The sequence below is a fragment of the Podarcis melisellensis genome (assembly GCF_964234715.1).
Source record: "Podarcis melisellensis genome assembly, chromosome: 2".
NCBI classification, from domain to species: Eukaryota; Metazoa; Chordata; class Lepidosauria; order Squamata; family Lacertidae; genus Podarcis; species Podarcis melisellensis.
The window spans coordinates 34,006,908-34,034,599 of NC_138529.1; the positions used below are offsets into that span (position 1 = coordinate 34,006,908).

At 44.4% G+C, this 27,692-nt stretch overlaps 1 protein-coding gene across 1 annotated transcript; it reads left to right on the plus strand.

The window, feature by feature from the left end:
* LOC309363456 (uncharacterized protein) lies at nucleotides 1-27,579 on the plus strand. Its single transcript, XM_081899805.1, has 16 exons — nucleotides 1-164; nucleotides 4,287-4,394; nucleotides 5,906-5,978; nucleotides 6,991-7,147; nucleotides 7,814-7,859; nucleotides 11,097-11,155; nucleotides 11,382-11,417; nucleotides 14,964-15,016; nucleotides 17,382-17,514; nucleotides 19,304-19,500; nucleotides 20,792-20,837; nucleotides 20,940-21,005; nucleotides 24,947-25,006; nucleotides 25,318-25,400; nucleotides 26,816-26,910; nucleotides 27,276-27,579. The coding sequence occupies exons 1-16, from the start codon at nucleotides 128-130 to the stop codon at nucleotides 27,308-27,310; spliced, it is 1,284 nt and encodes a 427-aa protein (XP_081755931.1). The 5' UTR covers nucleotides 1-127; the 3' UTR covers nucleotides 27,311-27,579.
* Nucleotides 27,580-27,692: the final 113 nt, after the last annotated feature.

Here is a 27,692-nt window from a genome sequence, read left to right on the forward strand (position 1 = left end):
TGCCTTGTGTTTGCGGAAGGGGCTGTTTGAGGTCTGTTTCCACTGGGTGGAGACACAAGCGGCGGTTCCCTAGAAGCTGCTCCAAGTTAACATCTGCTGAAGGTTGGGGCGGGAGAAGGAGGGCAGCATGAGTGCCAAAGAACCGCTGCTGGGAACGCTAAAAGGTGAGGGGACGAGCGGAGACAGAGGGACGGTTTGGGAGGAGGCGGGGTGCCAGGTTTTGGCTGAATGGAAAAAAGTGCGAGAACCATACACGCATCTTTCGGTCAGGGTATATACAGGTGTGTAGTTACTGCCACACGATTCTCTATAGGGATGGGGAGTCAGGTAGAGTAATATTCTTATTTTGTCCCTGGTTGCCATGGGGAACAAATGTGTTTTTAAAAAAGTGTCAGAGCGAAGAGATCCGTACGCAAGCGTAAAAACTCCCCATCCTAAACGTGTTTATTGATTGAGAATCTCAAGTGATTACAGTGGATCTTAACCTAACTTAGTCGATTTAAGTTTGGCTTTATTATTGCGCTCACCTTAACTTTATGGGGCATCGGAGAAATGGGAAATAGAAGCTCGAGAGCTATGAGGTAACTGTCCTGGGAGCAAATGCTTACAGTACAAAGAGTTTTATTTATTTACTTACTTCTTTAGTTCATTAAAAAAAAATTATACACCACTTGATTGTTAAGGGAAAAATCCTCCCTCAAAGAGTGATATCACCTAGTGATATATATGCTGCTTAGATGCTATTGTGACAGATGTCAAGTTATGTTCCAGAAGGCAGATTGGGGCAATCCCCATTTTTGTGTTGGAGAAGAATTGTAGCTCAGTGACAGGGTATCTGTTTTGCATACAGGATAGTCTCAGGTTGAATCCCCAGCATCTTCAGGGTGTGCAGGTAAAGACCTCTGCTTGAAACCTTGGGGAGCAGCTGCCAGCCAATGTTGACAATATTGGGCTAGAGGGACTAATGTTATAAGGCAGCTTCTTATGTTCCATTGTTATATTAGGAGGGTCCTCAGCATGCAACTAAGAAATATCTCCCCACTTCTTCGCCTTTGAATCCTTTCTACTCCGCCATGCTCTGGAAAAAATATTTAGTGCTTGTATCTGGTCAGTTTATTTAAAGCCCCATCTGAAGTTGTGACCACTTTTGATTCCAGAAAAAGAGGCAAACACATAACTAAGGGACATCTGCCTTCCTTCCTTATTGCCATGTTTGTTCTAGAATCTAGATAATGAAATTATACTATTATGGGAACAACTCACTGGGGAGGAAGTGTGAAGTCACTGGAGCTCCACATAACACTTTTTTTGGAGAGGGAAATACTAAAAAGGAACTATAACAGAACACACTCCTATGCATGTTTACTCAAAAGTAATTCCCACAGTGTTCAGTGGGGCTTGATCCAGGTAAGCATGCATATGATTGCAGCTTACATTTATACAAAAATAAGGTAGATTATTTTTCTCTGTGGTTGTAGCATTTTACATTGAAATACGGCACCTGTATTATACAAGACAGGTGGCAACCCTAATTCCTAATGTTGTCGCCTCTTCCTTTCTTTTTTTTTACTCCATTATATACAGCTAGATGCACGTCTACCTCTCCACTCAATATTAGTTTAGCATAAACTGTTATCTCCATAATAAACTTCAGAGGAATGGCCAGTGTCATGTAATGGTTAGAGCAATAGACTGGCATTCTGGAGTCCAGGGTTCAAATCCTTTGTCACGCGTGCAGTTCACGCAATGACCTTGGGCTATTCTCTGCGCAGGGTTGTTGTGATAAAATGGAGGGGGTGCTAAATCACATATACCACCTGAAGCTCTTTAGAGGTAGGGTGGAATATAAGTAGAAGGAGGGGGGGAATTGGCCTAAACATTGTATTATGGGCTGGGTGGTGGTGGTGAAGTATTGGATCCACTGCACTGATAATCCAACAAGTAAAAGAGAAGCTTTGTTGAAAGGGAACATCTTTCTCAAATTTGCCTCAAGTGGAATGAATGGGTGGAGTACAGCAGTCTAAAGAACAGTCAATATTTGCTTAAGCTTGCTCTTGGTTCAGGACTTCCATCACATTTAATTATTTATTTGTTTAAAATAGTTCTTTATAGCCCTTCAGCTCCAACAGCACTAGAAGTGGGTTACAGACATAAAATAAAACATGGTATGCACTGTGTGCACTGGGAGGTTTTTCCGAAATGGATGAGATCTGCCTTTCATTTCAGATGGGATTGTTCAGGAGAACATCTTGGGGCTAACTGTGCTGTAAGGACCTCTCCAAACCGAGTGAATGGGTGGCAAAATGGCAAATGCAATTCAGTGCAAACAAATGTAAAGTGATGCACTTTGGGGCAAAAAAAGGGCTTAATTTCACATATATGCTCATGGGGTCTAAAGTGGCAGTAATGCCCCAAGACAAGAGACTTTGGGGTACTAGTACATAGCTCCATGAAGACATAAGCCCAGTGTGCAGCAGACTTGAAAAGGGCAAATTCCATGCCACAGATCACCAGGAAAGGAATTGAAAATAAAACTGCTGATATACCACCACAAATATGTGGTACAACTGCATTTGGAATGCTGTGTACAGGTTCTGGCTACCTCATCTCAAAAAGAATATTTTAGAGTTGGAAAAGGTTAAGAAAAGGACAACCAAAACAATCGGGGTGGGGGTGGGGAGCGATTCCCTTCTGAAGAAAAGTTGCAGCATTTGGGATTTTTAAAAAAAATTATAGAAAGGCATGTAGGAGACCGGGACGCAGGTGGCGCTGTGGGTAAAACCTCAGCGCCTAGGACTTGCTGATCACATGGCCAGCAGTTCGAATCCCCGCGGCGAGGTGCGCTCCCGTCATTCGGTCCCAGCGCCTGCCAACCTAGCAGTTCGAAAGCACCTCCGGGTGCAAGTAGATAAATAGGGACCGCTTACCAGCGGGAAGGTAAACGGCGTTCCGTGTGCTGCTCTGGCTTGCCAGATGCAGCTTGTCACGCTGGCCACGTGACCCGGAAGTGTCTGTGGACAGCGCTGGCTCCCGGCCTATAGAGTGAGATGAGCACACAACCCTAGAGTCTGGCAAGACTGGCCCGTATGCACAGGGGTACCTTTACCTTTACATTTATGTAGGAGACCATGGAACTTTACAAAATAATTCATGGCACGGAGAAAGTGGATACAGGAAAGTTTTTTCTTTCTCATAAGACCAGAACTCATGGACATTCAGGGAAGTCGAATGCTGAACGATTCAGGGCAGAAAGAAGAAAGTCTTAATATAGTGCTTGTTAAACTCTAGAATCTGTTAGTCTTCAAGGTGCCACAAAACCTTTTTCTATTTCTGCTGCTACAGATGGATAAAGAAGGCTACCTCTCTGAAAATAGGAACAGTACCTCCTAGTTTTCAAATTATTTGAAACATAACCCCCGCTCCCCAAAAGTTCTGAGAACTGGCAAAAGGAAAAGAGAGCTTTAGCAAGGTGGTTGCATAATGTGCCTCGGACCATGCCTTGGCACCCAAAGTTGTGTTCTCGGAGATTCTGTACATGCCACGATCAGGCAAGGAGTAGCCTTGTGGTTTCTGATTTGCAGAAGTCAGCAACCAGGTGGCCCTGGACTAATTCCGGCTGTGTGGGGTACACCATCTAGCCCCTCCCCTCCAGTTGCCAACCCAGAGGCAAAGAAGAGCTGGGAAGTTGGTGACTTCTGTAGCATCAGGGCATGATAGCTTGCTTTGGAGGGTGGGATTGGGGAATTGCCCTTCTTAAAGTTACCTTCCCAAGCTCTGTACTATAGTCTTATTGATTAGGGCTTTGGTATCTTAACAGAAGGGTGGCACTGTGGGTTAAACCACAGAGCCTAGGGCTTGCCGATCAGAAGGTCGGTGGTTTGAATCCCTGCGACGGGGTGAGCTCCCATTGTTCAGTCCCTACTCCTGCCAACCAGCAGGTCAAAAGCACATCAAAGTGCAAGTAGATAAATAGGTACCGCTCCGGCGGGAAGGTAAACAGCGTTACCATGCGCTGCTCTGGCGGAAGCTGTACGCCGGCTCCCTCGGCCAATAAAGCGAGATGAGCACCCCAACCCCAGAGTCGTCCGCGACTGGACCTAACGGTCAGGGGTCCCTTTACCTTTACCTTGCTTAACAGAAGAAAAGTATAGCAAAAATACAAATATTAGATTTTAACTCATTCTATTGCCAGTCTGTATTTGAAGCCTCTCTCTCTCTCTCTCTCTCTCTCTCTCTCTCTCTCTCTCTCTCTCTCTCTCTCTCTCTCTCTCTCTCTCTTCTTGCAGTATGTATCCTCAACCTTCAGGGGAGCAACAGCCCTTACACAGACACCTCTCCACACTTACAGTCCTTTTGTGAGGTCCTGGAAATGATCCTTCGCAAAGGAATAAAACGTGAGTGGCTTTTTCTGTACCAAAGATGGACAGTACTGTGCATGGAGATTTTCCTTTGTGGGGAGTGGGTTGCACTGCAGTTGGGGGCAGTAGTGGGACAGGACCAGCCTTACAAGGAAAGGTGGGGTAGAAGTATTTTTAATAATAATAAGTAATAATAATCCCTGAAAGTTCACCTCCTCCTATATGCATCTCCCTGGAGTTTGACTTCAGAGGCCCTAGCCCAGTGAAGCGGATCTCACTGCCAGGTAAGGTGCAGCCAGTGCCATCTCTGCTGGTGGGGGCCCCAGGGCAAGACTCCCTCCCCCTGTCTATCTGCCCCCTCCCTGCCGTTGTTGCCAGCTACTGTTGCCTCCTCTGCCTCATCATTGCTACTACCTGCTTACATGGCAAACAGACTCAGTGAGCAAGCAGGCAGTGGCAGCTCCACCACCTTCTTGCAAGAGTGAGGAGCAGATGAGCAAGTGGTGAAAAGGAGAAGCAGGTCCCGGGGGCTGCAGTCACTGAGCCCCTCCTGAGGTGTGGGCCTTAGGCAAGTGCTTAGCCATGCCCACCCATGATGCTGGCCCTAAGTGTGATTTGTTGCTGCTGGTGGTGTTGATGGCACTTCAGTAGCCGAATATTGTTCCCAGAGAGGTTCATCTGGTAGTTACTTTGGGGTCTTTTGTAGCCAGGAAAAGACTTTTTTATTATTTTTCCGGCCCTTTTAAGACCATTAATCTCATAAATCTCAGTTTCCGATCATTTACATTCCCGTACGTTTCGGCTCCCGAACGTCAATGGAAGTAAGTGTTCTGGTTTTCAAACGTTCCTCAGAAGCTGAATGTTTGACATGGCAGACAAGCAGCCTCCGATTGGCTCTTCCGATTGCAAGAGCCAATCAGAAGCTGCGCCTCGGAAATCGAACATTTCGGAAGTCAATTGTCCTTCTGGAACGGATTGCGTTCCACTTCCAAGGTTTGACTGTACTTTTTATTGTTCCCAAAGAACTCTGACCACTGCAATTTTTATATTTCAGAGGTCTTAGTACCCTTCCAAAAGTAGGGTTTCCAGGGTTCTTTCCATCAATGCTGTTTAAAATTGTTGAGGATTGAAGGGTTGATCAGCCATGTCCCATGAGGGAGTTTGCAGTGGCAATGTAGACGACCACTGCAGTACAGAGACCGAGGTGGGAGAGGGATTCGTGTCTTGTTGCAGATATCAGAAATTTACATAAGTTACAAAATCTAATTGCAGTTTCTGCTGGTGCAAAGGCGTTTGGTGTGTGTTGCAGTAGAAAACTTCACACTTGCCAGCCTTTCATCATGCACAGATTGCTGATGCGTGTACAGAGTGAACCAGACCCTTCCTGGCAGCACCCTGAACCCCCAAGGAATGCGTCCAGTGCAAATGTGCTCTAACTGAGCACCTTCTGGTGCTAAGGAAATGGTGTCTGTAATCTTTGGTTGTGCGACGCAGCACTTTGCTGTGCAGCTTTTCTTCCTAAAGGAAAGTCGTCTTGTCTTCCTCAGAGCCCGTTCTGGGGTTCAAGAGAAAGGACTATTGGCACTGGCTGGAACAGCTTCCGCAAGTAACCCATCCCAGGTGGGTGGCCTGTAGTAGTACTTTATGATACTGCAAAAGTTAAGAGGAACTTGATTTTCTGCTTTACCTTTCTGTATATAAGCATGATTACAGCTACAGTGGTACCTCAGGTTAAGTACTTAATTTGTTCCGGAGGTCCGTACTTAACCTGAAACTGTTCTTAACCTGAAGCACCACTTTAGCTAATGGGGCCTCCCGTTGCTGCCGCGCCGCTGGAGCATGATTTCTGTTCTCATCCTGAAGCAAAGTTCTTAACCTGAAGCACTATTTCTCGGTTAGCGGAGTCTGTAACCTGAAGCATATGTAACCTGAGGTACCACTGTACAGGCTTTTATTAATTTTCTGCTTTTTTATCCTCCTCTCACAATTCTTCTTTTTTCACCTGATGTCCATAAATGAGTAACTATGGTGTTCATATCCTGTTTGTGGCCGTCTGGTTGTCCGATAGGCATCTGGTTGGCCACTCTGAGAAATGGGATGCTGGGCTAGATGGGCTTTTGCCCTGATCCAGCAGGGTTCTTCTAACACTCTGAGGTCGCCCCACAATTAGAGGTGCTCATAGTTTTTGTAATAATACCCGTACGGTTGTTTGGTTTTTGGCATCAGCTTCTTTTAAGTTCAAGAGTGTGTGTGTCTCACACAATGGCCATTTTCCTTTTGACTTCCATTTTACAGGGACTGTCTTTGAACTTTAAAAGCTCTCAGTCACACTGACATCACCATGATGCCAGATGACTAACAGATGGGTGGTCCTGCTCACCTGTCCAAGTTGGCCTGTGGTGGGAGTGGGGGGTATTAGGAATCTGACCTGCCAGCCGGATCCAGTCCCTCACCCATGCTTCACAGGGGAGTCACAATTCCCAGAATCCTTCATGCTGACTTTTGAGGGGTATCAAGGAAAGGATGGCAGGGGGCACATAACTTTTTCACCCTGAAATATCCCCATTTGAAGTAACTTGAACGTGGTTTTTGTTTCTGTACCCTATGATAACAAAGTCTTTTCTTCCTATAGCATGACCCTCCTGTCAATGATGATTGAAAAAACTAATTCCTGTGAGAAGGTGCTGACAGCACAAGGACGAGGGCGGTACTTCCTGCGCCTGGCTTTGAATAGGAAGTTACTAGCTGTTGCTGTTAAGCAGTTGATCAGATCTTCCAGGCTGCTTGAGGTCGGGACATGACGTAATTCAGAGCAATTAAAAGGAGAAGTTATTTTGAATAATAAGAGTACTCAGATACCTGTCTTTGTTATGCTCTTTTCTTGGGGCCTCTGTTGAGTGGACACATAAGTTAGTAGGTGTGCTTTGCTAAAGACCTGGTCTGCGGGATATTCCTGTATTCACCATGTTTATAATCTTGAAACCAGTGCTGATTTTTAAATGTACTCAGTCTAGGGCTAATGCTCTTTAACAGAAAGAATCTGCAATTGTTCATTATAACTTGGCAGTTAAACCTATGGCCCCATTTGGGGAAGAGCCGTAACTCAGCGGCAAAGCATATGCTTTACTTACAGAACATCTCAAGTTCCACCTACAGGTAGATGTGGCATATTCCTTCCTGTGCTCCTGGAGAGCCAATTGCTAGTCAGTGTGAATAGTACTGATTGAGGTGGACCAATGTCCTGGTTTAGTGTTAGACAGCTTCCTGTGATCCTGCTAGTGGTAATACTTATCTCCTAAACTTGGGGACGACGACCCTAAAATCCCAAACCTAAATGAATGCTCCTTTCTAGATATTATGATGGTTAATAATAGTTTCCTGTTCCTGATGTGTACGTACCTTTGTGGTCAACTTATTTAAATTATTATAATTATTCAGAGTTGTTTTTATTTCAGTGGTATGATCCAATGACCTCCATCCTAGGCAATGAAGACTTATCTGGTAAGAGACATCTCTGTACACTCATTGCATTGTACAAGAGAGCAGGTCATCACACTGATGAAGTGGACTCTTATTCTCCAAAAGCTTGTGCTATATTAAATGTATTAGGCCTTAAGGTGCTAGAAGACTCCTTGTTGCTTGGCTACAAAATGCATTAACATGGCTGCCTCTGGAAGTTATAACAAGTGCCCTGAGAGTCATTTTGCATTCTGTTGTAGCACAGTATGTTACTGAAATTTATTGTGCCTTGCTTTTGAGTTACTGGGTTCTGCACTGTACAAAGTTGAAAAGGTACCAGAGCTCAATGGCAGCATTATTGATGTCTAAATTTATTCTGCATTGGTGTTAAGGGCCCATCTTCACCATACATCTTAAACAGGGGTGTCCTAACCCAGTGGCGTAGCGTGGGTTGTCAGCACCCGGGGCAAGGCAAGTAATTTGCGCCCCCTAACCCGTGGATTTGCGCCCCCTAACCCATGGATTTGCGCCCCCTAACCCGTGGATTTGTGCCCCCTAACCCGTGGATTTGTGCCCCCTAACCCTAACCCCCAGATGTTGCGCCCGGTGCGGCCGGCCCCCCCTGCACCCCCCATGCTACGCCACTGTCCTAACCTAGTACCAGAGCATCCTAACAAGTCTAAATGCCCTTAACCTAAAGTGGCATGATACTGTTTTAAATGTATAGGGCAAATGATGCCCAGGTAAGGGGCAGAGTAAATGTAGCACTTTAAATGGCCCCCTCCAGTTTTTATAAGGAATCAGGAAACTTTCTGACACACAAGTCTGTTGCCAACATGTCTAGTTTGACCAGTGATGTGTTGCATATTGGCTACATAATAACCGAATTTTATTATTAAAAGGATGCAATTAATGTTGTTTGTTTTTTTTTGTTTTTTTTAAAACCTAGCATCCCCAAGGTTGCTAATTATAAAGGTGTGAATGGGCATATTTGTTTCAATAAAGTACAGGCATGTTGCAGGACCAATGTAGATATATATTCTGCCCAGCCCCACTGGAATCTCATCCAACAACAATGCTAGGTGATAAGGAGGTTAAGGCCGTAGACTTGAGTTCTTTGTGTGCCCTGTTAACCCGTGGCATCCAGGATGCTGCTGAGGCCCTCTACCTGTGAAAAGGCATGCAGCCTCTGGTAGCTCCACGTTTCCCTTGCCAGTGAATTCTGCTGTGCCCTCCCTCCACATCAGTGGCTGGTTTTTGTCTTTCTCATTGTGACACCCTCCTTTCTGGACTCGCAGATTGTCAGGTCCTTTCATAAGCTTTGCTGGCAAGGCAGATGCACCGTTTCATGATTGCCTTGGAGGCACTATCTGTGTGGTTTGTAACAACATCTGTTTTGAGCTCTGGAGTTATTAAAATCATGCTTAACCTCCAGCTAGTCAATGTATTATATAGGTTTCTGAAGTGCCAGACGTGTCGAGATTGTGCCATTGCTGTCTGGAGGCCTAAAAAAATAGGATGAAAGCCTTCATGCCGTTCATAAGCTTGCACATTCTTACACCAAAAATGTGTGTTTGTCTGTGTGTGTTAAGTAACACCGGCAGGTTTTCCCATAACGAGCCTTTCAAAATGCAAGCAACTGAATCTTCTTCAGGACTCATTAAAATTGTGGCTCATTATTTGTTACTTCATTAAGGGTGATCAGTTACAGGATTCTGCTGTTTTGAGTTTTATGTTACTCCCTTTTGTCTTGTTTCCACATTTTTCTCCCGTTACTCCTCTTCTCAGCTTTTTCCTCAATCAAGTTGTTGTAAATAGTAAACGTAAGTGTTCTGTAGTATTGCTGAGGATTGATCTGTGACTTTTCCCGGCCCCTTCACCCTTCTGTTTCACCTCTCCCACCAAGAATTGTCCATGTGCAGCAACAAAGAAGTCTGCTTCACACTTTGCCATGTTCTATTAGGTCATTTTATTTACAGCCTTCCAAAGAGGTCAAGGTCTCTAATGTATGTGTTTAAATCTTTGTGTGTGTATGTGACAAACACACATTTCCAACAGCTCTTATGTTCTAAGCACCCAGGGAGCTGGGACTAGCCATGGGTCTCTACCATGTGCGCTCACAATAGTGGTAAGCACGTGTTTGCCTTCATTACATGGGAAGCAGATCTCAGTGGCACCAGGAGGCATGAAGGTGAGGGCAACTACAGTTTGGCTCATAGCCAAGGTTGCAGTGTCCTTATTGGGAACGAGAAGAGAAAAGAGCCATACTTCCTATTAGTGCTTTTCCTTGGGGAAGGGTAATGGGTTGTAGAATAAAGTGCAGGAAAGGGCATTTCCTTACCTGTTTTCTATTAGAATATCATCCCAAAAGCTATTTGTATGGCACTTTTAGTGACTTTTTCCTTATCACTGTCATGGGATCAGCTACTGGGTCAGGCTTCATTTAACAACTTCACCTGGAAGGCAGTTGAAATCTGGACCCTGAATTCCCCACAATCTGGTTTGAGAAGATGAATGCCAAGTGGCGATGAGATTTTATTGCCGTGGTTCCTGGGTGTGAGGCAGGCTTCCCTGAGGAGAGGCAGGTAATTGCTTGGGGAAATGCAAGTCCCACACAGCTGCCACCTCAACTCATATTTTAAAATATTATTTAAATCTATGGAGATTCATATGGTTCGGAGCAGCACAGTTGTCACTTACAAGCTGACAGAGTGACATGTATAGCTTCATAGGAAGGTGATTGCCTGAAGCTTCCAGCTATGTGCTTAGATCCAGGGTCACCACCAATCTGCTTTTTTAGATTCCCAGAGTAGCTATGGAGGGGTTGCAGATCTCTACACAATTCTAACTGTGTAAGCAGCTGCTGAATCCTTCTCGTGTATACGGTTTGATTGAGCCTGTGGGCAAAATTCCCATCTTGCCTTCTCAACCTGTTGGTGCAACCTGAGTGGCCTCACACACCTGCCCACCAAGGCATGATGCAGCTGATCTGTAGGAACCACCCTTACTATTTGTAAAGATTTTATTTTCTGGAACATTTGCCCGTTCAATCTGCGTGTGGTACAAGTGAGTGGCGCCAGCTGAGAAACCTGCCTTTGTTCTGCATTGGTTACATTTTTGAAAGGCTCAAATATTATTTTAGGGAGACTTGCTTCCATTGCAAGTTTGAAATTTCTTGGTTCGGGTTCTCAGTGTGTCCCTTGACCTACCAATAAATGAATATATAAAGTTGGTCAGAAATCTGGCAGCAATTTTTGATTCTTGATTTCCTCCTTCCAGAGCCTTTCCTCTCTCTGATGCTGGTGGTGACAGAAATGAATTTCTCCCTAGATTTGCAGGTACAGTAGTTGATGATTTGGGGACCTAAGTTTTATGCAGCTTCCACTGCTTAATATCCTCCAGATGTTTTGATTTATAACTCCCAGCAGCTCCAGGGAGCACATCCTGGCTGGTTCTGACGAGAGATGTAGTCCGAACAAGGCTGGATTAATAGCTGTATTTTCCCACCTTTCCTTTTAACCTCTGGCTTGACCTCTCATAGTTTGCCATTCTTTCTGTTTGTAGAATTCCAGTTTCTTGGATGAAAGCTGGCAACTTCCGGTAAGAAGTTTTAATCCTCTCTCTCAATACCCCCTTTTGTACAATTCATGGTATTCTCCCATCTTGCTGCTTACAGATAGGGATGGCACCATCTGTTTCACACCTGTAGCAACAGGCCAAAAATGGCGCCTCTACTCTGGACTGGAACTTTATGTTTATGTGGTGGTTTTTTCCTATTTACATTTTAATGTCTCACAAGCATGGAGGTTTGTGGCAGGGAAATGGTAACACCTCTGGGATTTCTCTGCTTGATTAAATCACTTTGTGGCTCTTTGTGAATTTTTAAAGTGCTTTATGGGTCTTTCATTCAACCTTTTAATAAAGTCCTATTTGAGAAACTTGAACTCTATGTCTCTCTGAACCGAGTCTGAACCCAAGTCCATTGACAGCTAAGAATTTTAAATCATTGTACTTGGACAACTTCAGCTATTCTGAAATGCTGTAGGGCTCTGGCTTCAGCTGGGCCACAGAACAAGGATTCCAGTTTGCATCAATCTAAGCTGTTTTTAAATAATAATAATAATAATAATAATAATAATAATAATAATAATAATTTATTATTTATACCCCACCCATCTGGCTGAGTTTCCCCAGCCACTCTGGGCGGCTCCCAATCAGTATTAAAAACAATACAGCATTACATATTAAAAACATCCCTAAACAGGGCTGCCTTAAGATGTCTTCTGAACGTCAGGTAATTCTTTATCTCTTTGACATCTGATGGGAGGGCGTTCCACAGGGCGGGCGCCACTACCGAGAAGGCCCTCTGTCTGGTTCCCTGTAGCCTCACTTCTCGCAATGACGGAACCGCCAGAAGGCCCTCGGCACTGGATCTCAGTGTCCGGGCTGAACGATGGGGGTGGAGACGCTCCTTCAGGTATACAGGACCGAGGCCGTTTAGGGCTTTAAAGGTCAGCACCAACACTTTGAATCGTGCTCGGAAACGTACTGGGAGCCAGTGCAGATCTCTCAGAACCGGTGTTATGTGGTCCCGGCGGCCACTCCCAGTCACCAGTCTAGCTGCCGCATTCTGGATTAATTGCAGTTTCCGGGTCACCTTCAAAGGTAGCCCCACGTAGAGCGCGTTGCAGTAGTCCAAGCGTGAGATAACTAGAGCATGCACCACTCTGGCGAGACAGTCCGCGGGGAGGTAGGGTCTTAGCCTGCGTACCAGGTGGAGCTGGTAGACAGCTGCCCTGGACACAGAGTTAACCTGCGCCTCCATGGACAGCTGTGAGTCCAAAATGACTCCCAGGCTGCGCACCTGGTCCTTCAGGGGCACAGTTACCCCATTCAGGACCAGGGAATCCTCCACACCTGCCCGCCTCCTGTCCCCCAAAAACAGTACTTCTGTCTTGTCAGGATTCAACCTCAATCTGTTAGCCGCCATCCAGCCTCCAACCGCCTCCAGGCACTCACACAGGACCTTCACCGCCTTCACTGGTTCTGATTTAAAGGAGAGGTAGAGCTGGGTGTCATCTGCATACTGATGAACACCCAGTCCAAACCCCCTGATGATCTCTCCCAGCGGCTTCATATAGATATTAAAAAGCATGGGGGAGAGGACAGAACCCTGAGGCACCCCACAAGTGAGAGCCCAGGGGTCTGAACACTCACCCCCCACCACCACCTTCTGGACACGGCCCAGGAGGAAGGAGCGGAACCACTGTATAACAGTGCCCCCAGCTCCCAGCCCCTCTAGACGGTCCAGAAGGATGTTATGGTCGATGGTGTCAAAGGCCGCTGAGAGATCCAGCAGAACTAGGAAACAGCTCTCACCTTTGTCCCTAGCCCGCCGGAGATCATCAACCAGCGCGACCAAGGCAGTTTCAGTCCCATGGTGAGGCCTGAATCCCGATTGGAAGGGATCCAAATGGTCCGTTTCCTCCAGGCGTGCTTGGAGTTGTTCAGCAACCACCCGCTCAATCACCTTGCCCAAGAATGGCAGATTTGAGACTGGGCGATAGTTGGCCAAATTGGCCGGGTCTAAAGATGTTTTTTTAAGAAGCGGTTTAATGACCGCCTCTTTCAGCGGGTCTGGGAAGGCTCCCTCACAGAGGAAGCATTCACCACCCCGCAGAGCCCATTGCCCAGCCCTTCCCGGCTCGCTTTTATCAGCCAGGATGGGCAAGGATCAAGGAGACAGGTGGTCGGTTTCACTCGTCCAAGCAGCCTGTCCACATCCTCGGAGGTAACAGATTGGAATTGATCCCATGTAACAGGACCAGACAGAACTCTAGCACTCTCCCGCCCTGGCCCTGCTCCCACGGTGGAGTCTACCTCCTTCTGAATCTGAGCGATTTTATCTGCAAAAAACTTTGCAAAAGCATTGCAGGAGATCTTGGGGTCCCTACCAGGCCCCGGTGGTACAGGTGGTTCTGATAGATTGCGAACCACCTGAAAAAGTCTCCTGCTGCTGTTTTCTGCAGATGCAATGGAGGCGGTGAAGAAGGCCCTCTTCGCCGTCGCCATTGCCACTTGGTAGGCTCGACGTTGAGCTCTAACCCGTGTCCGGTCTGATTCAGAATGAGTTTTCCGCCACCGGCGCTCTAGCCGTCTCAACGATTGTTTCATCACCCTCAGCTCCGGGGAAAACCACGGGGCTGTCCGGGCTCCATGCAGTCGGAGAGGGCGCTTCGGAGCCAGACAGTCAATAGCCCTGGTTAACTCCGCATTCCAGCGGGCCACCAGGGAATCAGCTGAAAGGCCATCAACTTGGGATAGAGCATCCCCTACCACTCTCTGGAAGCCAATTGGATCCATTAAGTGGCGGGGGCGGACCATCCGAATCGGTCCCACCTCCCTGCGGAGGGGAAGGGTTGCGGAGAAGTCCAGTTGCACCAGGAAGTGATCTGACCATGGCACTTCTTTTGTTTCGCTTTTGCACTATGTGTGCATCTTTCCGTTTGTGGTATTTGGGGTAGGGGAAGGGTCTGTGGTACATTATTTGAAGTACTTCTGCACTGCCAAAATCAGCCTCAGGTTGACCTCATGAAGTGATGGGGACTCTGTGACACTCCCAAGTATTGGTGGACTTCAACTCCCATTATTCCTGTTTATTGGCAGTAATGACAGGGGACTGATGGGAGTTGGAGTCTTAACTGCATCTGGAGAATCACAAATTCTCCATCCTTGGCTTTGTGACACTGGCCTGTGGCTGATTTTATTTTTATTATTTTGCTGTGTGTTATCAGTAAAGACAGGGCAAGACTATGCTTGGTCCACTTGTCAGAGTCTAGCATCTCTGGGCTTTGATCATTTGCTCTGCAGATTAGGGATCAATTAATTTAAGATGTGGTGATATCTAAAAGGGGATTGCACTAGAAGCCTCTAACCCTGAAGACACACAGTATAGCATCACGACAGTGTTTCATCCCAATGAGCCTTTTGAGGATAAATGGAGAACTTGAGGCTTCAGGGCCTTCCACTGCCTTCCTTTAAAGCCAACGCCCCTATAAGAAGCAAAATTTCTCATCTACACCAAGGCTCTGAAGGAGGATTTATTCAAGCTTGCTGGATACCACACTGATAAATACTGCTTTCTAGGTGTGCCTGACCTATGAAACTGTCCCCTGCAGGGAGCTGGGAATGGTGCTCAGGTAAGAGACCTGTCACATCCTTACGTTGCTTTGAACTTCTTCTGTACAAAATCCATTGTTTTAAATAAATATCCGGGTGTGGATCTGTAAGATAAAGCCCATAGGGAACAATGAGAGTTGGTCACTGAAACGAATGTCAGCCTGATACAGTTTTGTGGAGTGTATTCCGCTTGTGCTAAAGGCATGGAGCTGGCAAGGGGCAGGGCCTCTCCCAGGCCTGGAAATTCCATTCATCTCCCTGCCTGACTTCTGAGATTTCACCAGCCATTGCCCACATTCATCCAGACTAATCATAGAGTTGGAAGCAACCCAGAGGGTCTTCTAGTCCAGCCCCCTGCAATGGACTCTTAACACGTGGTCCCCCATCCTATTTGAAACCATATTGGATCCTGATTGACTTTGCAAATGTGCTAGTCTTTGCAGCCATAAAAGCATACAAAGGGAAACCGCTATGGTTTGATGATTGGACTATAAAATGCTGGAGATTCAAGTGCAAATGTACATTCAGCTGCAAAGTTTGCCAGGCAAACTTGGGCCAGTCACTATATCTCAGCCTAAACCAGGCATCGGCAAACTCGGCCCTCCAGATGTTTTAGGACTACAACTCCCATCATCCCTAGCTAACAGGACCAGTGGTCAGGGATGATGGGAGTTGTAGTCCCACAACATCTAGAGAGCCGAGTTTGCCTATGCCTGACCTAAACTACCTTGCAGGGTTATTGTGAGGAGGAAGGGAGGGAACCATGCATTCTCTGCAAAGCTCTTTGGAGGAAGGCAAACTAAAAATGTAACCATAAACTTGGATTTTAAAAACAAAGCTTGTCATTTTCAGTATGCTGAATTCCGTACCCAGTAGCAAATTCTACGCTCGTACAGAATGACTGAGTGCCCTCGCCCCTGGTTATTTGTAACTTAAGAGCAGCGGCTTTGACAAACCGTGACCTGAGCCTGTGCCTAGCAATAAAGATTAGCGCTTTCTGCAAGGTAGAAATCCTAGTGTTGACAAGGGAGTTCAGCCTACTACTGTGCAACATGTAGTCCTCAGGCCGTACATGGCCTTTTAGAGCACTTCTGAGAGGAGCTTGTAAACCCCCAAGAATCCCAATCAACTGCATTGCAGAAGGAAAAAATCGGGTGGGAATAAGTGCAAACGCCACAGAAACCAGCTAAGAAGAGTTCCAGTAATTATTTGATTTTTTAAAAAATCATTTTTATTATTTAGTAGCAAATGCTTCATAAAAAGGAACATACAAAGAAAGAACAGTGATGTACAATCAATTGCTGGGAGGCTTACACAGTAACGTCTAGCAATTCATTATTTTTGAGGAGCCAGCTCCAAGTTTTGTTCATTCACGTTTGAGATTCCCATCCCCATGAGGCTTAAGCATTTCATAAAAGGATGTCTCTCAAGAAGGGTAATGTGTCTGCCAGTTTTGGCATCCATCAAGCCTGTGCAATTACCTTGATGGTACACAACAGATGTGCAAATTAGCTGCAGCGCTCTGGCTTGCGAAGGATTTCCATTGTGCCTTGTCTTTGTGCAACCTAACGCTGGTTTTAAACGCCGTAGGCTATCCGAGCCAAATAGTCTTTTTGCCCTAATAATTTTGCAGAAGTAGAATTTTGCAGAAGTAGAAGAGGCGCAGTGCCAATGATTGAGTACATATTTTTACCACCTACATATGAGCCTCTAATGAAGGGGGCTTTGGTGAAGCCTGACCCACAAAATGCTACACCCATTTTTCATGTTTGCCAAAGACACCGTTTGCATAAGCAACCAATCATATGGGTGGTTTCTTCTAGTGCAGCCGGGTGGACAAGACATCCACAAAGCAAGCTTCTTGTGTGAGGGTTGCCTTGCACAGTTTGGGTTGATCTTAACCATGCCATTTGCAGCCCTTCATCTTCAGGGAGCTTGTGCTAGTTTGCTTAACATTAAAGGTGGTGGTGGTGGTGGTGGTTGGAAACCACGTTGAAAAGCGAAACCCTGAAAGGTAGCCTATAGATGCAGAAAATAAGAATGTATGAACGAGTAGTTGATGGGGAACTCTGTGGCCCTCCAAATGTTGTTGGACTCAAACTCCCATCAGCCCCAACAAACATCGCCATTAATCTAGGGGATGATGGGAGTTGAAGTCTTAACAACATGAGGAAGGCCACCAGTTCCCTATCCCTGGTGTGGAATCTATTATTTCCCCATCATTCTGAGCAAAAGAAAGAAAGAAATCTCTTTTAAAAGACATTCGCCATTTCTTTCTCCCCTGTGATCTTCCTTCCTTTGCTCAAGTATGTGGTACCTCAACTCTTCAATGCGAGCTCTTGCCTTGTCTCTCTCCACCCCTTCGTCTCCCTCTTCTCGTCACAGATATTTGGATGGACGGATTTTCATCGTAAATGTGCTCCCCCAAAGCCAGGCAGCAGTGGATGAGGTGGTGCTGGTTGGAGATGTTATTGATGAGATAAATGGATCTTCACTGAGGAACGCATGCAATGGACAGGTGTGAAAGGGAACGCTCTGGTCTCGGGGGACTAAGGCTGCTGTGTTGCCTGAGATCCTGAGAATGGAGCAGAAGAGATGGCTGTGTGGTGTTGCTATGGGAACTGTGCAGAGCTAAAGCTCTGGTGTTTGACCTGGAGATCATGGTGAAGAATTGAGGGTGTGGGAGGGATACAGAAAGACTGGGAAACAAAATGTCTTTCTTTCTTTCTTTCTTTCTTTCTGAAAAGTGTAGAGGTTTGCACTGCAGGAATGAATAGAATTGTTATAATTACTTTAGAATTTCAGAAACTTAAATTGATACCAGTGGTTTGCTCGCTTTTAAAGTTTTCTTTTACAATGTTTATAGGTATGAGAAATGTGGGGATCAAGACAACTATTGGGGATGCATAGGAATCTGCTTGAAACAACGGCAAGCTATAGACTCCTTGTCTACTGCAGTTAGTGGGGAAACCACAGCTGAATATTATAAACAAATTGCCCAGTCTTGCTTGAACCTCAGTATTCAGACAGTTGTGATAGAGCTAGCAATACAATTAATTAGGTTTTTTTAAAACAAGCAAACAAAAAAAACCCCAATCACCTAAATATTTCAGTATTTTTTTGGATCAAGAGAAATTTTTTACTGTGCTTCCTCTGAGTATAGCAAAGTTGAACAAATCAAGCTGTTTGCTTACATGTATTTCTGTCAGGGCGGGGGGCTGGGGCAGAATATCTTATACTGGGAGCTTTGTTCATGCTTTCCATGTAAGTGTCAGATCTGGCTTGCCTGACAGATGGAAATTCATGACTGTGCAATCCCATACAGGTCTAGTCAGGCTGTGTGGACGCCATATATTTAAAGCACATTTGAAACACATTCCTTCCCTTAAAGAATTCTATTCGCTGTAATGTACCACTCACAGAGTTACAACTTCCACTTTGCCAAGGCACACTGCTTGTGTTGTCAGGAAGTTCTTTCTGGAACTTAGTGCCTGAATCCTTTTTCTTGTAATTTGAAGTTTGAGCCTTTATAGATCACCAGAAAAGAACTTTGCTCCTTCATCTATGTGACGCTCCTCCAGATATTTCAAGGTGGCTGTCATACTGCCTCTGAATTGTGTTTTTCCCAGACTGAACGTACTAGTCCCTCTATTGGATCCATTCCTCCTTATGGGAGAAAAATATGAAGATGTGCTCCTTTATGTACAGTGGTACCTTGGTTCTCAAACTTAATCCATTCCAGAAGTTCATTCCAAAACCAAGGTGCACTTTCCCATAGAAAGTAAGGCAAAATGGATTCATCCGTTCCAGACTTTTAAAAACCCCTAAAACAGCAATTTAACATGAATTTTACTATCTAACAAGACCATTGATCCATACAGTAAAATGAAAGTGATAAACAATGTACTGCAGTCAATCAATCAATCAATCAATCAATCAGTAGCTGAACTGGGTTCCACACAGTCACAAAGAAAAAAGACCCTCAAAAACGCAGAATAAATAGCAAAAACAGACAGACCTCAGCGTAACACTCAAAACGGAAGTGTGGCACTCAAATCAGAAGCGTAACACTAAAATCAGAAGTGTAACACTCAAAATGGAGCACGTTCAGCTTCCGAAAAAGGTTCGCAACCCAAACACTTTGGGTTCCAAGTTGTTTGAGTACTAAGGCATTTGAGAACCAAGGTACCACTGTATTGTGAGAATAGCACAGAAAAAAGCTTGTAACCTCTGTAACTGGGATTAGTGCCAGGTGAGCAGTGCTAGAAATTCTTGCCCATGCTCTCAACCTTTCTGTTTCTCTTCAGGCTGGGACAGTGCTACAGAAGTACAAGGGCAAGCCTCTGAGCTTCCGCCTGATCCGCTGGAAGTGGCACGATGGAGGGATGTACAAGCCGCTTCTCCCCTACCTGAAAATCCTCCAGGAGAAAATCCCCAGCTTCCAGCTCCAGCATGAGCACACGCACAAGGAAAAGAAAGAGGACCGGTGCTTGCAGGGGGGCAGGTAGGGGATGCCAGGGGAGCAGAGCGGCAGCAAAACGGTTGCAGGCTCCAGCTTTCGGCAATCGGTAACAATAAAGGTAGTCAGCATGGATTCATTCTGAATGCAGCCTGTAATTGAGGTGGGAACGTTAGGGTCCTTGGGCTGTTTTCCACCTGCCACACAGCTCTAGGCTGATCACGTGGTTCGTGAGAGAGACACACAACAGCAGCAAAACAGTGTTATGTTTACAACTGGGGGTGCTTTTGAGCCACCTAGGGCCATGAAGGGACACGAAAATAAAATCCCATGCCAAACTGAGAGGAAGATTTGGAAGGCCCATATTACCAGTGCTATTTTTCTGGAAAAATAGGTGCCGGAATTCACCATGAACGCCTCCCTTGTTCTCTTATAACAGTAATGGTGCCCACCTGAGAGGTGCCGGAACGGAGTTCCAGTGTGTTTGGGCTAAAAAAACAAACCCCTGCATATTACCAAAGAGAGAATAGCTCCTCACACCCTGTTGAATGAGGAGGACTGAAAGGGGAAGGCACATAAGATTTCAGTGAAAGTTTTTTTTAAGTTTTTTTTAAATTCAAAATTATAACAAGACATATTATCCAAAAACATATCATCCTTGTCCCCCCCCCATTTTTCCTCCCTCCCCCCTCCCACACAAAACCCCCCCACCCCCACGACTTCCCTCAGTTCCAGTCTTTGGTTTCTCTAAGAATACTGTTTTCTGCATGTTACAAAGTTGTATAGATCCTCAAACTATTTAGCTGATTATTATAAATAAAAAGTTTGTGAATGTTTATTCAAAACAAGATTTCAGTGAAAGTTGAGGTGAGTGGGGAGTGAGGTAAAGCAGTTTCTAAGGTCAAACCAGCTTAGGAATTCCACTTCAGTTGTTGTGCACATATTTAGAGCCTGTTCTTGTGGCACAGACCTCTTGCCCAGAGCCAGTAGTTATCGTGGAGAGCCAGTAGGGCCGACGTTACGTTTTTACACTCTGGTATGGTTAAACAATATAGATCTCAATTGTGACTAGTGTGTGTATGTTTAAATGGACACTTTTCTCATTATGTACCCAGAAGGAGGAGATCCATTTTGGTGTGTGCAATCACCGCTTGATTATTGTGGAGAAAAGCAGCCATATAAACGTGCACACGCCTGTCACAATTGTTGCACACCATGTACATTTTGTTCTGGTATCGGCCTGTTTCGCTTGAACTGCCATCCCCTCCCCCTGGTCTAAACGAATGAGCTACTTATAGACACCGTGGATTAATTATTGTGACCATTTTCTCCTCAGGCTGCTGTACAACCTGCGGTACTTAGGCCACGTCAATGTAGGAAAGGTGAGACTGGGTCTTGGACAGAGAAGGGAGGATTGTTTAGCTTTCCTTGCTATTGGTTTATGTCTTTTATTTTTGTTACACCTTTCCGATTCTTATTTTCAGTATGGAAGCAAAGAGGTGTTAGACCAAGGCATACCTATGGTTTTAGAGAAACATTTGCCACGACAGGTACGTTTCCTGCTTTAACAGTCCAAAATGTGGAGACATTTTTCCAAAATGTGGAGACTGGCACATGAGTAGGGCTTACAGTTGTTAGATGCATTCTTGTATATTTCTGCCTTTGCATACGTCTGGTTTTTCCTCTCAATTTTTGTTCGTTTTTTAATTTTAAGCAGGCTGGAGTTTGACCGCAATAACTCTTTGCCCATTCTTTCTTTGTGAGGAATTGCTAAATCAGATTATAGGTTATGAGGGCAAAATTATTGATAGGTGGGAGAGTCAAACCTTACTTTTTTTTATTCATTCTTCCGCTATCTTTCCTCAAGTAAGCCCAAGGTAGTGTACAATGTTCTGTTCTCTTCTCCACCCGCCAAACTTTATCTTCTCAATGACCCTTTGTGATACATTAGACTAATAGATGCTGTCTGGCCCAAATTCACCCACTGAAGTTTGTGACTGAGGTGGGATTTGAACTTGGATCTCTCTAGCCCTAGTCCAGCAAACTAACAAAATTTTAACCAGATCTCTCAAAGGAAAAGACGCTTTTGGCTAGCAACCAAAAGCCCTCCAATTTGGGATGTACGCAAAAATTATTGAGCTTCTCCAGTCAAGAACACAAGATGAGAGACAGGCCCAACTTTTGTACTCCTATAACCTGTGAGGAAAAAATAAAGAATCTACTTGAAACTGAAGGAGTATTTCTTTTCTTCCTCCTTTGATCAAATGGCTTGCGACAACTAAGCAGTAGTCATCGTTGTGGAAGGGAAAGAAACAAAATAGCAGCAAGCAGATAATTGCTTTTGACAAGTACCATTCACAAAAAAACTTGGTGAATCTGAAAAGCTATTAAATAGTGAAACTTTAATTGTATTCGCTGAACTTGTGCAGTATAGTGATGACAGTTCTGGTAGATCTTTTGGAGAAAGAATACTCTAAATATATACCCCCTTCTACAAGTCTAGGAATTACAATTTCATATGAAAGCTGCCAAGAAACGCTTGACGAAAACAAACTATGATCCCTGCCTTACCGTTCGGCATCTGAACCCAGAGGTCATGATTTGTTTCCATCAAACATTCCACAAACCTTGACCTGTTGCCAAAGTTTGGCCTTGGCTTACAGATTGTGGTTTGTTGGAGCGAAACAAACTACAAACAATGGTTCAGGAGGAGCAAGGCTGGTTCAGGGAATGCCAGAGTGAGGAGGAGCGGAGCAACCTAGCTTGGCACATTCACCACAAACAATTCATTATGTCCCCCCCCCCAACTTGCTGCCCTGCAGACTACACACTCCCATCAGCCCCTGCCTGCACCGGCTAATTTACTACAAGGCTTTACTTCTTTGGGCATTCAGTTCTGCATGTTAACAGTTTCCGTAATGCCTTCTGCGCTCGGTTGCACATTTCTTTAGAAATAGCTCTGAGAACCCTCCCTTAAATCATGTGCGTGAGGAAAGAGAGTTGACTACCTCAGATTTTAAAAATTCCTGAGGTACCTTTGTGTGATATGTAAATTCTTTAAATTGGGGGGGGTTTAATGCACCCCACCACCAAAATGTGTTTAATGTGTGCCCTCTTCCTCTACCCTACCACACTGTCAGCTACCACCAGGCCTAGTCCTGGCCTTGATGAGTATAGAACTGCTGTCCCAGATTGGATATGAGACCTGAGTGAACTTTTCTTAACCAGTCACTTAATTGCAGCAGCTAGAAGTCGCCACTTCAAACAACACTGCAGCAAGTCACTAAACGTACATAAACTGATTTTATTCCAGCCCGAAGGCTACAAAATCAACAGAGAGACCCAAATGGTGGCCGTATCTCTAGTTGCAGACCTTTATAAGTCTACCAGCAGGACAGGATTTGGAGAGACAGCACACATTCCTCAACATACTTTACAGCCTGGCTCCTTAAACAACCTCCTTTTTTTCCTGTCAGGTTGGCATGCAATTTGTGAGGAGTGAGAGACCTGAGTTCTAATGCGCTACCTGCTAAAGAGATCCTCCCCCCTTCTACCATTTTTTAAAAGAAGAATGGTATAGAGCTTCTCATGTTTCTCCTACACTCCCAAGACCATTGCATTTTTGCCTGTACAGTGGTACCTCGGGTTAAGTACTTAATTCTTTCCGGAGGTCCGTTCTTAACCTGAAGCTGTTCTTAAACTTAAGCACCACTTTAGCTAATGGGGCCTCCTGCTGCTGCCACGTCGCCGGAGCACAATTTCTGTTCTCATCCTGAAGCAAAGTTCATAACCCAAGGTAATATTTCTGGGTTAGCGGAGTAACCTGAAGCGTATGTAACCCGAGGTACCACTATGCTTTTTCACCTTGATTGTATTTCTATGACAGAGCAAAGTGCTTTATATTGGGGTACTATAGAAATGCGGGCAAATAAAAATTCAAGGTTATAGTCCATTAAACACACAGGATAGATTTCTCTCTCTCCCTCCTGCATACGTGGGAAGATGAAGCTGTCAAAAAAGAAAAGAGAGGGAGGGGCTTAATCAGACAATCACCCCAGCCTACACTTACTCTTAAAACTGCTTGAAGCTGATGTTTGCAATTTACTACTTGCGCACGAGTCCTTGCCATTTAAATATGGACATAAAGGTTTGAAGTTGTGTCACCATCTTAGTGAAAACAGAGCCCCAGCCTCTTCTCTCTGTACAATTTGGTTCTAGACTCATCCAGTCTGTCTGCCTGGCCAACAACAACTCACCTACTGTGGGTTTCTGAGACTGAGCTTTTCGAAAAACAACGCCTGATCCCACCAGCAAACAAGTGATGGAGGTGGTTTGAAACGACCACAACGCTGAGACCTTATTATAAGCCACAGTAGTATCCACTGCAGCAATGCAAGAGCAGCTGCTACTCAAGAGGAATTCAATGCTGCGCTGTTCCAGTTGTTCCATTGGCGTTTCAGCTTGCCCTATGGAATCATATCCCATGGGGAGAAGGGGGGAAGGCCCCATGGCTTAGTGGGACTTATGCTAGCACACTAACTTAGCTGAATCCAGCCTGTTGTACCTGCAAGATGCCACCACCATCGGATGCGCCATCGCACCATACCAGGAAACACTTACAAAACATGAATGGACCAAAGGGAGATTAATTAGCTGCATGGCCCCTTTCTGAGCTATGCAGCTCAGAATGCCCAAGTGTTTCCCTCTTAAAGATGGGGTGGATGAGCTTTGTAAATAAATAAGGCCATTTGTTTCACCCCGTTGCCAGAATGAGCTGGCATAGCATGCGACTTGTGTTTCCCCAGTGCTGGAGAAAGTCAATTTCTGTTCCAGTGAAGGCACTCAAGACAGCTACTGGTTTGTTTTCTGGGTAGCTCATAATGTAGCAAATTACTCACATGTGCATCTTTATTCAACCCAGGTAAGTACTTCATGTCAGGAACATAATTTAAAGCAGTGGGTTTAAATTATTCTTTTGTCTAATAAGCTCAAGGCTTGTGTACATTGTTCTGCTTTCTTCCCTACCCCCAAACTTTATCCTCACAATAACCCTGTGGGGTGAGACTGAGCTTAAATTACTCTTTTGTGAATACATTAATACATCAAACGTATAGATTGGTAGAACTATTTTGTGGTTTTTTAAAAAAATCCATATACAGCTACTGAAGTCAGTGCTATAAACTACAATAGGGCAAATCTGAGAGCGTAAATTGACACCAACTATTTTTATATGACGTACATAAAAATGTTTACATTGGCAATTTTGTGAAAATTATGCAGTCTGTTAAGTGATCAGTTTGAGGCTATCACTGTGATTATTTCTACCCCAAATCACACCAAGTTGAAGGAAGCAAAAATGAGGGAAAGACTTGAAATCCCAGCAAAATGCTCAGGGCTTATCTGTTCATTTTCTGTTGCAGGCGTTTTGACAATTAACAGTGCATTTTACTTACCCATTATTGTTTTGAACATTTTGAATATATTTTCACAGGAGGTTTTATTTGATGTCAAAGAAACAGAAGTCGTTGTTCAAGAGAAAGCTGCTTCAAAGGTTAGAGTACTTTTCTTTACTGTTTGTGCTTGTCCTGACTATATTTAAATATTTTATGTCAAAATTATTCATAGAATGCAGGCCACTGAATTTAGCTGCTTTCTTCTAGGTAGAACTTGCCTATAATGTGTGAGATTTACAGGAAGATAGGTTGCACGTAGAGGAGCTATTTGTTTAAATCTACAACAAAATCTCTATTTGATTGTGTTGATCATGGTCCATTCACACACATTTAGAAAACAAAGAGCATAAAATTGTAAATAATGAGTTCTAGGCCACTGCCTTATCAGATCACTCAATGTTGTTGCCAGGTTTTGTTTCGTTACTCTTATACAGACATTTCCTGTGTGGGACGGCGTCTGGACAGCAACAATCTCTTCGCCTTCTGCAGTGTGTGAGTTAAAAATAACTACCCACATACCTAGAGATACACTACACCAGGATTCTATTATCCCTGGCTGCGTAATTGCATGGGGCAGCAATGCATTTAGAGCAGGCTGGATTTTGAGTGGATCTTTTCAAAGTTCAGTTTTCCCTGCCAGCAATTCTGCTGAAATCCCTTACTATACACTCTGAGCCTATGTAAATAATGCTTTTGAGCACATACTCTATTGTACGTCTGCCTCTTATTTTGATAAAATCATCCATCCTATTTGGAATACCCCAAGGCCCCTTGGGTTGTCTGGGGGGAAATTCACCCTGGCCTAGTTTAGCCATCACTGACCTTTCAGCTGGTGGGTTGAGACCTGCTACCCAGTCACTACCTAATCTTAGGCGCGTCCCAACAGTAGTACAGTGGTACCTCAGGTTAAGTACTTAATTCTTTCCGGAGGTCCGTTCTTAACCTGAAACACCACTTTAGCTAATGGGGCCTCCCGCTGCTGCCATGCCGCCGGAGCACGATTTCTATTCTCATCCTGAAGCAAAGTTCTTAACCCGAGGTATTATTTCTGGGTTAGCAGAGTCTGTAACCTGAAGCGTATGTAACCAGAGATACCACTGTACTACAAATATGCTTTGCTTATGCATCTATTAGCATAATTTTGATGCTTTTGTAAAACTGAAGAAAAATAAAGGGGGGAAAACACCAGATTTGCTACTGGAGTCTGTAGCCTGACCTCAGGTGCATCACAACAGCAGCACTTTCACAATGACACAATGTGCCCCCAAGTTTGAACAAAGAGCCAGGCCCCAGGTCCCGTAAAGGTCAGAAGCAATGTGTTAGCAGTACCTCAGCTTGCCAGTGTGCTTAAAGGATTAGTGTTAAATTTAAGATGGGGCAGAATGAACAAAGATTGCCCATAGTGTTGTCATCAGTACCTCATTATGGGATTCCCTCCCTTTGCCAATCTGATTAGCCCAGATTCTTACATGCTTTTGGAGTCAGCTGCATTTCTTTGCCCAATCTTTTGTGTGTTCTGTCACTTTGTTATTTTACCCTACTGACTGCTGTGTTTTAAGGCTCTTCCAGATGTTCTTTTATTGTGCATTCATTTGTACTGATGTTGGGTCTCAAGCTGGCTATATATGATCCTGCCTTCAATGCTGTGCACAGGCCATAGCTTCTTTCTGAAATCCTGTGACTTCACCTTACAAATATTTCAGGGCTTTTAAAGTTCGTTGCACAATAATGTAACATCCAGGAAGCATCACTAATGAAGTGGAATTAATCCACTATTGTGTCAATCTCTTGTTTAATAATACATCTGCAAAATCCGCATAGGCCCTGAATGTGTATTTTAGTGTAACCTGTTCTGATTGATTTGGCCATGCAGGCAAGAATAATTTTCAATACATTATACTGTATAGGGTTTCACCCGAGTCTTCGGAACAAAGCACCTTCGACTGTCTTGTATTTGAATCCAACACTGAAGATGAAAGTGAGGAAATAATAAGAAGAATTGGTAAGGATATTTGTTCTTTGGTGTACAACTAAAAAGTAGCAAGGCCTCTATACCCTGTTAATGAAGCATACTTAGTGTACTTGCAAGCTAGTAATTCCAAGACTTAGAAAGCTAATAAGATTAGGCTTCGCAGTAATTGTATATCTGCATTTCTAATTATGTTCAAGGACTTGGGCTTAGTATGAAATAAAGTAGGAAGTCTTCTGTTTGATCTAGAAGGATTTCCAGGTCAGTATCCCAATCACCTAATATCTAGCATGCTAGTGGTTAGGAGACAAATTCTGTTCTTTCAAAACCATGGCTAGAGCAAGTACTGCCAACTTCAGGAATATTATTTTAAGATTAATGACCATTTGTTTCTTTAGCTGCTGGATTTAAACACACAGAATGGTTTGTCTGATTGAGATGCATGATGCTCTGCTTCTGGGTTTCTGCCAATGACCTACTTTTGGAGCTGAACTGGCATGCAAAAGGGCCTAGTTTCAGTCAGTGATACGCTGCCAGGCTTGCTCTTGGATTAAGGCGGCAATATGAAAGGATTAAAACTCTACACTGGAAATAGTATTTTGGCTACCTCCTACAACAGAAGACTGAGTTTTTACAAGCGTTTTCTTTTCATGTTTATACGGACATTTTCAGAATTTGGAATAAAATCAAGCTGAAGCCATGGATTTGCATACTATTTGTATTAACCAAAGTTTCTACATTTAAAAATGAGACAGATTCAATGTAATGAGTCAAGCATAACTTACTATGACAGTTCAGTTTTTCAGTGTGTAGCG